Here is a 14254-nt window from a genome sequence, read left to right on the forward strand (position 1 = left end):
AAAACAACAATTATTTTGTTAAACATTTATATATTTTTTATTTATCAACACTTATATGACAAGTTACCTGATTCATTCCTGTGTTATATTTTTAAAAATTTCTTCATCCAAATCCCCCTTTATTTTCATACTTTTCTTTATTGTTGTTCCACTGTACAGGAATATTTTAGGTACCTCTTAAATTATGGGGTAGATGCTAAAACCATCCCCGTAAACTCATTGAAAGACTGATATATCATGTATCTGTGTTCTGTACTACAGAAAGTACAGCATTTTCAGGTAAAGGAAATTAGAACATTTTTTCTGTAGTTGAATTACATCTAGAACGTAAAATATAAGATTGCAATGGATGAAATGTAAACCTGTGTAATGTATGATCACGATCCAGTTGAAGCAGTGGAAAAAGGGGGTAATTAAGTGAATTATTGTAGCAAATTTTTCTTCTCTTTGAGTTAGTCTTCTGTCTCCTTCCCTTCTTCTCTTCTTTTCTCCTTGTCACTTAACCCATTCTCAACAAACTTTTAAGATTCAGGTTAAATAGCCTGCTTTTTTCCCTCTATGAATCCTCTAATTTGTAATTATCTTTTCATTTCCTCAGTCTTATTCCATTTATATGAGAATGGTATACCACTTAGTGCTGGCTGCTCTTCTACCATCAAGCCTTGTTGTTTTAATCAGTTTAGCCAAGATTTTCTTGACTACCCAAATCAAGTTAACCTCTCTGATTTGTATGACATCATAAAGTTTTATTTTCTTCCTTATACTTAGACTATGTGAAAATCTCGTTTACTTATTATGTGCTTTCACAATCTAAGATGTATGTTTCACAACTGCAGGGACTGTACCCTCTAGAAGAGTGTTTGAAGTGCAGTGAACTTTGGGAATACTAACTGAAGGACTGACTCGATCCTAGGACAGTGTAGCCAAATTATTAAACGCAAGGGACTGATTGAAGCTGGTCCTTGGAAGACTTATTATTGCAGATGGCAGAAATACAATAATGAAAATATAACCAGAGAATAAATGTGAAATATATGTCTGGTAGATAGTTTGGGAGTATGTACCATTGGCAGACCAGAAGAGAACTACTAAATCTGAGTCATGCTAAACATTAAATACTTGTATTTCAATCCATATGAACATAGTAGTTATATGTTTTTCAAATGGGAAGATTACACTGATTCACTTAGAAATGAATGAGAATTTGTCCTGAATTTCATTTAAGGTCAAGAAAAAAAATAGATTTCATAAAACATCATGCAGTTAGAATGTAAATATTTTTGCATGACTTTATTCAAAAGTATATTTTGTTGAGTATCTTACAATGTTTTTCTAAAGTTCTTTGCATATATAGAATTTTATTCTGGGAAAAAGGTAATTAAAGCCTAGCTATTGCTGACATGAATGTTACATTTATTTAGAGTTTAGCAGCTTCACTTATTTTTCTTTTAGATGATGATGATTTTTTATCTGGATCTTTCACCATCCCTTAATGAGAGTAGCCCTTCAGTACTGACATAGTGTGCCTCATTCGTGTAACCAGTTATTCCATCCTATCAGACAGTCATTTTAAACTTCCAAGGATTAATTTGGCTATTTCCAAAATTGTTTCAATTTAATCACGATTTTGCCATTCTTGTGGGTAATTCCAGTTACTCAAAGCCCCACTTCATTTTCTTTGGCAGCAAATTGCTTTATATGTAATAATGATAAGAAAATTGACTTTAAAAGCTCTCTAGCTGTTAGAACAAAACCATGTCATTTCCATGCTTCTGGCTCTCAGTCATCTTTTTCATCACATCTTTTAATAAAATTGTTCTGTTTTATAAATCTGCACAGACATTTCTGATATTTCATTACTTATGATTATTACCTGAAAATCTAAAAAAAGGTGTTTGCTTTATTTTCATTTGTTTACCAGATTCTCAAGAATAAAATTATCAGTATTTGTGAAGTACCTATTCTTAAAACTCAAAACCTTATAAGCAGTGATAGGGGCAGCAAAGGAGTAGTTATAGAATCATCTAATCATAGATGTTCTCCAAAATAATGTCATTAACCTATTTTCTAGGGTAGGTAATCTTTAGTAATTTTGTTAGCTCTTTACATCCAAATTATGTGTGTGCCTATGCATGAATATGTGCAATTTTATGAGTAAGGCATTCCATGGATTTTTGTTAAGTAATTTTGGTGGACATTTGTTTCCTTTCTCCTCAAAGAGGAAGAATAATAATATGTAATTAGAACCAATGTCATTGCAGATGACTAAATGAAGTTAGATAGCGTCTAGAGAATGAACAGAAAGTAAGAGGTGACCACACTTGTTAGAAATGTGGTGAGAACAAAGCCCCACTAAAGAATTAAGATTAGAAAGGAAAACTCACAACTTAATTATAGATCTAGCAGTAAAAATATGCCAGAAAAATTTCCAGGTAAGTGCAATAGACCAAATGCTGTGGTCTACTGGTACAAATGGCTACTTAAACCTGTGGAGATTAGAGGAATGTATCATGGAAGAGAAAGAACTGAAGAAATTCTTCATTGGTAAGTTTCAACAAGAAAAGACGGAAGTAAAAAACTTTTCTTTTAGTTAGGAATTAAGATTATATAAATAATGCATGTTTTCCATTTGGGACATAATTAATTTTAGGTGAGAGCTTATTGATTATATAAAACCATTTATAAATCAGTGTTGAGTTCTGAATGATTATTTCTGAATGTTTATTTCACATTACAGATGAATAACTATATATTCTATTTAATAATAGTTTCTGCATGCATTTCAAATGTGATTTTTATTTACATAAATCCACTTTACCTATAATATTTCATGAATATTGATATTACATATGGAAACCTGTTTTATGTGATTCTGTTTTATGATCTCTTGCAATTTTGTGGTTTGACTAATTATACAAAATGTTTTGTTACTTATCCAAGAATTGCAGAGTGATATCATAAGTAAATGTACCAGTTACCGACAGTATTAAAATCTAGACTAGAAAGTGTACAGAGGCATGTTGCTATTTGAATGAACATAAAAGCTGAGTCACATATAGATCTTAAGGTCATTAAAAAGACCAGCTCTTGCCTTAGAATCCAGGTTCCCTGTCTTCTAGCCACTTTTCCTTCTGAAATACTACATATACTACTCAGCACAGCTTAGTATGAAAAGAAACAGAAATAGAAGGGAAACAGATCCCCTGGGGATCCACTGGCAGGGATTACAGAGTTGAGCTGTGACTGACTGGCTGCCTCAGGGCCTGTGGGGAGGTCAGGCTCTGATTTTTAGAATTGTTTCTTGTGTCCTGGTTTCATTCCCTACCTGGCAGCAGCAAGGTCTCTCTTTTTTTTATTGATTCTTTTATTCCCTTCCTCAAAATAAAGGGCCTGCCTCAGTTTCCTTATTTTGTTCTCTACTGGGAAGAACTTTTTTTTAGTTGTGAGAATTTTTTTTTTCAGATATAAACATTCTATTTTAGGTTTCTTACTCATAGCCTGAATTCATTTAACTTAATTCAGCTTAAATTTTGCTAAGGTGTGTTTATACATGTACATTAGTCAAAGATACTAACATGACTTCTGTGAATTTAACTCTGTATGTTCTGTTTCTTTGTCCCAATTTCAAGGAACCATAGGAAGTTATAACTAATCCTCTAAGAATAGTCTTTCAGAATATGGTATCAAGATCTTATATCTGATTGCATCAGCAATTTGTTGCACAGTGAAGGAAATGCCATGGTTTTGTTAAAACATATATTCAACTATCAATGACTATCAAATTGAATTAATGACTAATGCCACTAAGTGCCTCGTCACATTTCTAAGAACCTTGCTAGTATTGATTCATTTACTCTTCACAGCAACTTTATGAGTTTGGTGGTATTATTGTTATTCCATCCTACAGATGGGGAAATCAAGGCAGAATGAGGGGAAGACTTTTCCACAGGTACACTGCTACCAGGTATAGGAGGTATGAATTGACCCCAACTTGTCCAACTTCATTGCTGTACTCAGTGGGGTCGATTGTTGATTTTAATATCATTCCAGTTACTCAATTTGAACTGCCAAGCTATAATTTCATGTTATAGATTATTAGTTGAGTAAATTGGAATTTTTTTAAACTCAGTTATAAAATAGAAGTGTTAAATATAAAAATATTTGAGTTTTCTGATATTTTGCCAAAGTTATTTAGAAATTAAATTTAAATGTTTTTTCTATATCATCTAGACTGTCTTTGTAAAGATGACTGTTAAGGTAATCATGGAATTTTGTAGAGGAAGTAATGGTGACTAAAAATTAGACTAAAATTTTGGAGTGTATTTTCATGCCTAAAGCTTCAGTTTGTAAATTACAAAATACCTTAACTATAATGTACAGCTTTGTTATCACTGCAAAAGAACAATATGGAAAACTTTCAAAGTTACTTGAAAACATGGAAAAATTGTACCAGAGTATAATGGTATATTATGCCATTGATATGAAGAAGGTGTCTGTGGAAGACTTTTTTACTGACTTAAATAACTTCAGGACTACATTCATGGTATGGCAAACATTTTAATTGTTTTTTTTTAAGTATTTTTCTCTATACTATCTCATCTGTTATTTCGTTATTTCATTCTACTCATTGTTATCTGTAACAAGTAGCAAACATGCAACATTCTGATGTTGAATGTTACCTTTAAAATTTCAGATTTTAAATCTATTGAAAAATATGTGGTTTGTTCTCTTTTTGGCCTTTCCAACATTGAGCTTTAATCAGCAATTGTGATTGAAAAAGTGACAAATTCTGAAGTTTTTCATAAAGGCTCCCTCCTGGCTGATTACAGAACTCTTTTGTAATAAGTTTTTGGCTATGAATTTGTTTCTTTATACTTAAGATCGATTTGTATTTTTGTGGTATAATTTTACCAAATTCCATGCAGCTCTTATGAAGCTTTTTTCCTTTTCTTTTCTTAATGCATTGTACAATAAGCTACCTGTGATTTTCCTTTGAATAGATTTTACATTCCTAGGGTTTCCTTCAGATAATTTAATAGGGAGGTCAGGTCTTTGATGTGGAATCCTTTCATTTAGGCATTAAAAAGATCTTTTGAAAAGTATTAGCTGATTAGATGAGGTTGGGGGGGGGAACCACACACATAATAAATTGAGAAGGCATTGTTGCCTCCCTAGGGAAACTGGTGATATACTTCTACAAGGAAAAAATTGTTATTCTTAATAAATGGGTAAGTCATTTCTATATTTCAGCAAATGCTTGTAAGGATTAAAAAGTTTGGAGACATAAAGAAAAAGAAGATTGAATTTTAAAGAACTGGTTCTTATAAATCTTAGGAAAACTTTATTGCTGACTTTCCTGGACTTGGTTATAAACACTTAATAAAGATTAGATAGTCTTATAATAAAAACCCATAATTTTAAAGAAAAACCAGTCTATAGTAAATACATATTTACTCACAGCTCCAGTTTATTTTCTCCACAAATTCAAAGTGATTCTTTAAATTAAGTTTTTCACTATAAGATGCGAATTTTGTAGTTAGATTTATATATATTATGATGTATCTATGTCATATTCTGTACAATATATTGTTTTAAACTTTATGTTTTCTGAGGCAGCATAGCTTGGTGGAAGCAGTTCAAAAATCTCTGTAGTCTGAGAGAGCTAGATTTGAATTCCACCCCAATCATATGGCTATGAACACTCATTTAACCTTCCCGAGCCTCAGTTTCCATATTTTTAAAAGAAATGTTAATCTTCTTCCTTGAAAGACTGTATAATTGTTAAGTGAAATGATATATCAAAATAGTTTCTGGCAATCTTAGTTGCTCAATAAATTATCATGCAAGAAAAGGTTATTTCAAAGGGTGCTGGGTGCTCATACAACTTCTATTCCAAGAAAAGTCTAGCTCTTGACTGTCTTCTGAGAGAGTACCTCTAAGCCCTGGAATCTTCTGCCCAATAAGGGTTTATTTATACACCTAGAATCTGAGATCAACCTAGATGGACTATGCTAACAAGTGAACACCAATTTTTGATCATGCGCTGCCCTGGACTACACTGTATCATTGTTGGTCTCTTGGGGGCCTGAAGACTGAGTAGCTCAGATCTATCATACAGGCAGTTTATTAAGTCCTTGACATAAGGGTTCAGGTGAGATTCCCTCTTTGGCAGTACTTCCTTTGTGCATGTTGTCACATATTATTCCTAGGATAATAAGCCCTGTTGGATTCTACTGGGACGAGACAACTGCAAGTTGCACTTGCTTTAGCCAGGACTCTGCCCTATATAGCTTTTTCCTTTATTGATTTTTTAATAGTTATTTTTTAGTTGTAGTTGGACACAATACTTTATTTTATTTATTTTTATGGTGCTGAGGATTGAACCCAGTGCCTCATACATGCTAGGCAAACACTCTACTGCTGAGCCACAACCCCAGCCTCCTCCTTTATTGATTTTAATCTTGTGTTTCACTTAATAAACTATAACAGGAGTATAATGCCTTTTTCTGAGTTCTGTGAATCTATCTAGCAAATTATCATACCTGGGGGGGATCTTGGGGGGATTCCTGACAATTACAGGATAAAATGGATATATGATAATAATAATACACTTCACATATTATTTTCTCTGAATGCATGATTGTCTATGGTCCATTCTTCTAAATTCTTTACATGTATTATCTCAGTCAAACATCTCAGTGATTCTAAAATTTTTAGCTTTCACCATCCTTGTGTAGCAGATGAGGAAACTGAGACAGAAATAGAACATATCTAGCTCAGTGTCATACTGCTATAAAATGATGCAATTAGAATTTGAACTCATGTATTCTTCCACAAGAGTCTTCACTCAAACTGAATGGCTCTGCCTTCTGTATTCTGTAGTTTGTGTTCCACTTTAGAAATAAGAATACTGGCATTTGGGGAATTTCCTAATTATATGAAACTGATGTTGCCTATAGGTTACTGAATTGGAATTTGAATCCAAGTCTAATTCCAAACCTTCTCAAGTTTTAAAAAGATTACAGGGCTTTATGGCATTCTATGGATAACTTGAAATCTTCACTACTAAATAGTGGATTGAGGGAGAAAGTATTTGAATGAGAGCAAAGGGCAAAAAAATGGGTAACAGAGTGCCTTCTCTGTTTTACCTATTTCAGAGTCTCATATGTTGTAGAAGTAGGTGCTGTCAAACTTTCATGCACACACTACATGAAATTAAAATTGTTACTACTAAGCTTAAAGTATCTAAATAAGAAATAGTTCTTCTTGGAGAAGAAATTTTCTTCAGACTAAAATAAGAATAAAGAAGACTGAACATGAAATGGTTATATAAATGTGGTCACACTTCATGTACGCATTTTTTTGTTCTCTTTTATTTTTATTTTTTGGCAGGGATGGGTGTATGTGATTATACTGCTTAAATTTTGGGAAAAAAACCATATCTTCAAAAATTCCAGTGTATTAATATTGACTAAAATTAGTGACAAATCCCTTATTTAGTCAGTGTTCTGATTTCTTAGGAGATTGCTATTTAGTAGTTTCATATTATTCATCTTTGGGAACCAGATTAAGTTGAATCAGTATTCAGAAAATATTTGTTCTGTAGCTACAGATGTAGAATTTTAATGTACTGAAAGTCTGTTCTAGAAACTCACGTTAATATGATAGGCAAAAATATATATTTTATTTTAAAAATACTATTAAATATTTCCATTGTTATTTTATCCACTGGCATTTAGGTGTCCTCATGATCTTGAAAAGCAAATTTTACTATAACATAAAGGTCCATTTTATTTTACATGAAGTGGGTTTGGAATTATGTCCTTACTCCACACACTTTTGGCAGTTTTCCATACATGGAATATTTCTGCCTGGATTTAGGTCGCTTTGCATACTGTTTGCTCTGCTGGAGCACTCCATAATTGTCTGGCTAAATTATACTTACCCTCTGACCTCTTTTCTAAATTTGCTGCCTCTCATAAAATCTGTGTCTATCTTATTTCCCTTTGTGTCTCTATGTTGTGTCTCATGCATATAATAAATTTGTTGAATAACAGATGATCAATGAGTGGCATGCTTTAAAAACTAACACATGTAGTACCAGCCATTTTCCAGGGCTGTAACCACTCATGTAATCCTTCCCCAAACTAGATATGATATTCCTGTGGTTCCTCTTTTACAGATGAGAAAATTGAGGCCCACAGAGATCCTGATTTGCCCATCATTGTACAACTAGCAAGGAGCCAAGGTGCTGGCCCAGGCTTTGTTGCTCCAGAGTCTGTACTGTATATGACTATATTCTTTTAAGTCCTATTAAATGTGCAACTGCTCTAATTTGTATAGATATAGCTCTTCAGTGATTTTGGGTTTTTTTTTTTTTTTTTTTTGTGTGTGTGTGTGTGTGTGTGCCATGAGAGCCTTGTTACAATAGCTAAAGAGGGAACATCTGTTCCAGACTGCTGCCTCAAGCCATGTAGACCAAGGGGGAAAATTTTCAAAATCTTGTAGCTTCTCTGAAGAACAGCTGCTCATTTTGACAGCAGTTTAACTCACCTCTCTTACTTGAGAATTCTCATCTTGAAATTAACTTGTTGTTGTTGTTTTGTTTATTTGTAGAACAATCTACTGTAGGTAGAGTGGGGAGTCATTTTATTTATAACTGCAGATCCAAGGTGGCCAGAAAGAGGGAGTAAGTTTCCATTATAATTTCACCTACCTTTATTTTTGTTAGCATTGTCAGCAGGACAAAACCAGAAACAAATGCCACTGATTGAGTACTAGCTTCTTTCTCAACCCTGTGCCAGGTGCTTTACATGTAGTGTCCCACTTAGTTCTCACAGTGTTTTGGGAGGTATAGCACCTTACAAGAGAGGTGACTGCACAGTAGCAAAGGCTCATGCCATCTCAGGGCTACATTTGAACTCATGCTGCCTTGACTCTAAAGCCTGTCCTTAGTCCACTGCTGCTCAGAGAGTTTGCAGGAAAATTTAAGGTTGTAATTTGTAAGGGTGTTTTTGATGACAGGCTAGAGGGTGTCCGCAGAAGACATATTTTATTTTCTGTCTCTGGTACAACGTTCTCTTTGCATTGATAGGTTCATTACAGAAAAATATTTTGGGGGCTACTTTGGGTTTAAAACATGAAATATCCTCTCAGAGGACAGAATGTGAAACCTGATTTCAGGAGTAGAGAAAAGGTGAAGGCTAGAGAGTCAGCACCACCTTTCTATAATAGATTTTTGTTTCCTATAGGACTTGTATGAAACATAAAGTTCAGATTGGGGGTAGTAGGTAGAAATTCCTGACCTCTTGTATCAGCTGAATAAATCAGTGGCCTTTCAGACATTAAGCTTTATATGAGGTGAAATCCTTGGCTTTAGGAGCACAGTGCTGTGTAGCAATAATCAACATTTTACACTCGTGAGTGGTTTTAGACTCATTACATGCCATTAACAACCTACCTGTTATTAATAGATGATATCATGCTCCTGTGAGATGAATTGAGCTCATTAGGGAATTTTTGTTGGATCCTGCTAACAACCTCCTATCCTTCTTTATCTTACTCAGCAGTGTGTTTCTGTTTGTCCTTTGAGTTTAAACCTAATTTTTTGGCCTGCCATTGGTCACTGTGACCTTAAAACATATTGTATATCCTGTTTTCCATCTCCCTGTTCTATTAGTGGATTTTGCTCTTTTACTCACATGGCCTGAATAAGACTTTTGGTTTTTTTCTTTATCACTCATTATCCTGATGGCACTTCCCCTTTTTATCATTGAAAGTTCCTCTGCTATTCTCTTTCATTAACTAAAATTCTTAGCACAGTATAATGCTTTTTGCTCTCTAAGCAGATTTCATCTGATACCTTATTTGTTTTCTTTAATATCTCAGAGAAATAGTTTCTAATGCTTTTATCTCTTTGTACCCCTTTGTTATTTGTCCCTAATGTAATCTGTTTCAAAATAAAGTTTCGACTAAATTATGCTTATTAAAATGTGTTTTAGTTTTAGTTACAGATGTAACTACTGTGTGGACCCTCTGAGTTTGCAATATCAAATATTCCCATGTGGGAATATTTTTTTTACTTCTGTAGGTTTGTTTTTTTTCCCCTGACCTTGTCAATATATTCTGTTGGAATGCTACCACATGTTCTTTTTTATTAGTATTTTCTAAGAAACTAATATAAACAAAAAGCACTACTTGCCTTAAAAGAGATCATAGTACTTCTCTCCTCTGCAAACTGGGTTTATTTTGTGTTTTTTTCTTATTTGTATTTGGGCATAGAAAAATGTGTCAAACTTTGTAGTCATTATTTTCTAGGTTCAAAAAAGTCAGTCTTTCCTCTCTCAGCTTTATTTCTCCCATATATAACTCCCACCTGAATTATTCGTGATGACAATCAAGGAGATAAATGATTTCTTCATCTTAAGTGATTGATGAATTCTGCTTGTGGAAGTCTTCAACCTACTTTGTTGTTGTTGTTGTTGTTGTTGTTTTAATAGTGATGTTTTGCTGTTTGTCTTCCTATTGGGAAGACAGCAGTGTTTGAGAGGCAGACACTGGCAACAGAGCACCTGGCTTGAGTCCCATCTCTGCAGATTATAAGAGATGTAACTGTGGCAAGTTTCTTAAATGTACTTAACCTTGGTTTGCTGATAGTAGTCTGTTTCTTAGGGTTATTACTTTTTGAAAATCAAATAACTTAATGTAAATATACCCTCATAACTAGTTAGCTGTGTACAAATAATGAAAGTAATTTTACCTTTCAAATCTCATTATAACATGATCAATATTTTAAATTTTTCATTTATGTTTCCAGAATAGAATACTGTGAATTGATCAGATAGCTTATTTCTCATGTTTAGCTCTGTCTTCAGATGATTTCTACAAACTTGTTAAAATTCTGTTTCATCCAGGTAAAGATTTGCCATTCATACTATTTGTAGACTTGAGGTTGATTTGTGGTTCATATAATTGAAATACATGTAGTGAACAAATCCAAAATCAATTGTAACTCACCTAATCTTGTTTCTGTTGATCAGATAGAATTCATTATTCTACTGCATTTTCAGACTAAAGTATTATATCACAAAAAAAAAAACAAGAAAGAAAGGAAGAAAGAAATCATCCAGTGGGAGGATATTTTGAGTGTAAAATTTTTTTGACAAGGAGGCAGCAGAACAAAACTTGTTTTGTAAATCATTTAAATTACACATATTTGATGCTTGTCAACTCCGATGCCATTTGTGCTGACTACTATGTGGACCAACTAGACAATATCAGGAATGTCAAAGCTCTAAGTCTTTTCTGTGTGCTTCTTAAATCTTATAGATTGATTCATCTATGTTGTCAGAGGAAGGAAAATCTTGCACAAGTCCTGTGGTAGAGTGTTGAGCCAGCTTGTGCAATTATAATAGGAAGCATCTTCTATCCATGCTTATTTTGGTGGGCTCACAACTTGAAAATTGTATTTGGAGTCTTTTCACATAGGGCTTATGTCTTCATTAGCACCTTTGTTATTCTGAGATCATACTTGGAGCTATAAAGCTTCAAACCTAGAAGAAAATAATTCTGGTTATGGGCTTTTTTTCTTCTCCTTTAGTATTTGTGAGTTTGCAACTTTGAAAATAATTCAGATAGATCCTGCTCATTCTTTAGTCGTTTTGCAGTAATAACACATGTAGACTCTGTGGCTTAATTGTTTTTTTTACTGATAAGATTTTTTATTATGCATTGCTGAATGGGATAGTAAATGATTTGACTGGCAAGTTTTGTATGATTAACTGCCTCATAATTTGTATTTTCCTTTTATGTTTAAAGTATTTTGTTTATTCAATGAAATGGTATAGCTAAATTATTCTAATACATTAATAAGCACAATATGTGTAATAATGATATATTAACTAAGTATTTGAAAGGTGACAGTAAACTGGATATTACAAATGTCAATAAAATGTCATGTTCTTTGTATAGTAGATAGTCATTCCTTTAATATTTTACACATGCACCTACACACACACAGAGGAGTGGAAAAGAAGCTACACATTATAAGGCTCACTTTTATGTTTCGTTGTAAACATAGGTTCACATGAGACAGTGTGGAGTTTTACTCCAGTTGGAGAGATATTAGCTTATCAAAAATTTTATATAAACCAAAATGCTATCCTGTCAACCTATCTCTAAGTATTATATGGAAACTCTTTTGTGTATATGTGCACCTTTATTTAGCTTATAGTTCCCTATTTTTATAATATGTCTCTTTGAAACACAAGGAAAGAGAATGCATAATGAGAAATCAAATTCTAAGTTGGAAAAGCTTTATTGTGAAATTTTCATACTTTATTAAAGAAGTATTGTTATATTAATCATCTATTTGTTGTTGTGACCAAAATACCTGACACAACTTAGAGGAAGAAAGATATATTTTAGCTCATGGTTTTAGAGGTTTTATCTGTGGTAGTCTGGCTCTAAGGAAGAACCATCATGATAGAAGGATGTGGCAGAAAGAAAGCTCTTCAGTTCAAGGCAGCCAGGAAGCCTGGGTAGAGGGAGAGAGGAACAGGGAGAAGATAACCCTTTCTTGGGCATGCCTCTAGAGACCCATTTCCTCCAATGAATCTGACCTCCCACCAGTCCATTCAGCTATTGATAAATTAATTCATTCAGTGTTGTTATAAGAGGGAAAATCATGTACAAAACTTGTGATGGGTGTTGAACCAGCATGTACAATTATACTAGAAAGCATCTTTTGTCCATGCTCATTTTGGTGGGCTTACAATTTAAAATCCATTTCATGGATTAATTCACTGATGAGGTCAGGGCCCTCATGATCCAATCATTGCCTAAAATTCCCCACTTCTGGACCTTTCTGCATTGAGAACTATGCTTTCAACACAGGAGGTTTTGGGCAGAGACTCCAGATTCAAACCATACCAATTGTATGAGTTGAGTGTCTCATTTACGTGGGAATTTTGTGAAGGGTTAGAAGGAATTACAAATAAACTCAGGGCAAAGTTACCAAGGGTCAGTAGTGTCACCAGTGGGTTAATAAATAATTTGTGGATTAATCTGAAACTGATTATAGGAAAAAGAATGACTTCAATCTAAAGAGTTTAATCATTAGCACCTATACAACTTTTGGGCATTATACTTTGCTTCTCACAACTGTAGTGGTCTATGCTAATAGCAACTTGTATTACATGTTAAGATTAATTGTTTCTACCAGAGCATAGTATATCATGCTTTCCTATTCCATTGATAGCATTTTTAATTTTAGTTGGTAATCCTAGAAAAATTACATTAATTTTACTGTCGTCCTAGATTACTTTCTATGACATCTACTATTGTAATTTTAAATAGTAGTAGTAGGAACAAACTTATTTCCCATTAAGTACTTAAAGTGTGTGTGTGTGTGTGTGTGTGTGTGTGTGTGTGTGTGTGTGTGTGTGTGTTTGGAAAATTTTTTATATTTAGTTATGAAAGAAAATAATTTTGATGGAAAACTGACAAGTAGATCATATACTTTTGTTTCTTTACAAACTTCTGTGACTATTATTCACTTTTAAAATATTTTTTTATGTTTCTTTATGAGAATATGTGTAAGATCTTAGGAATTCATTTTTAATTTTTTTCAACTTAAAATATTTTCTGTTTATTTCTGAAGAAGTCATCAATAGTTTCTAGCATAGCCTCAACCTAAGGGTGAACAATCTCCATGCAAGGTGTTTAATGGGAGAGTATTGTACCCTCATGTGGTTGTTTTCTTGAGAAAATTACCCATATTTTTATAGTACCTAACACCCACTCTTCTGAAAAGTTTGGAGATTTAAGTTGAATTTGTTCATATCACTTTAGGGTTGTACAAGAACAACTGAATACTCTGATAAAAAGAATTTTTAGGTTAGAGGAACCTTGCCACAGTTATGTAACTTGAACATTCATTAAGGTTGAAAGAAATATAATACTGAACAGGAAGACATTTATGAGCTTTTAAAAAAAGTTTTTTTCAAATAATAAAATCTCTGTTAGTTTCCATTAAAAAAACATATATAGAGTTATAATATCTTGAAAAAATTGAGATGGATAGATGAAACTATTAAAATGGCTAAGATTTAAACTAGAGATGAAATACAAGTTATTTTTTAAAAATCAGGATCTATGACAATCTACTTGTTTTTAATACTTTTGTTTTTATATTTTATTACAATTTTATCTTCCAGGGCTGATAAATCCATTAAAGGCATGTTTTTAAGATGGA

General features: G+C 33.1%; 1 protein-coding gene across 1 annotated transcript in view; it reads left to right on the top strand.

Moving 5' to 3' along the window:
• The window catches only part of Diaph3 (diaphanous related formin 3), a 455034-nt gene that overhangs the window by 283541 nt on the left and 157239 nt on the right, over positions 1–14254 (top strand). The window contains exon 24 of the mRNA XM_005338141.4: positions 4379–4543. Within this exon, the coding sequence (XP_005338198.1) occupies positions 4379–4543 (165 nt within the window). The remainder of the gene's footprint in view (positions 1–4378; positions 4544–14254) is intronic.

This window comes from Ictidomys tridecemlineatus, chromosome 6 (assembly GCF_052094955.1).
Source record: "Ictidomys tridecemlineatus isolate mIctTri1 chromosome 6, mIctTri1.hap1, whole genome shotgun sequence".
NCBI lineage: Eukaryota > Metazoa > Chordata > Mammalia > Rodentia > Sciuridae > Ictidomys > Ictidomys tridecemlineatus.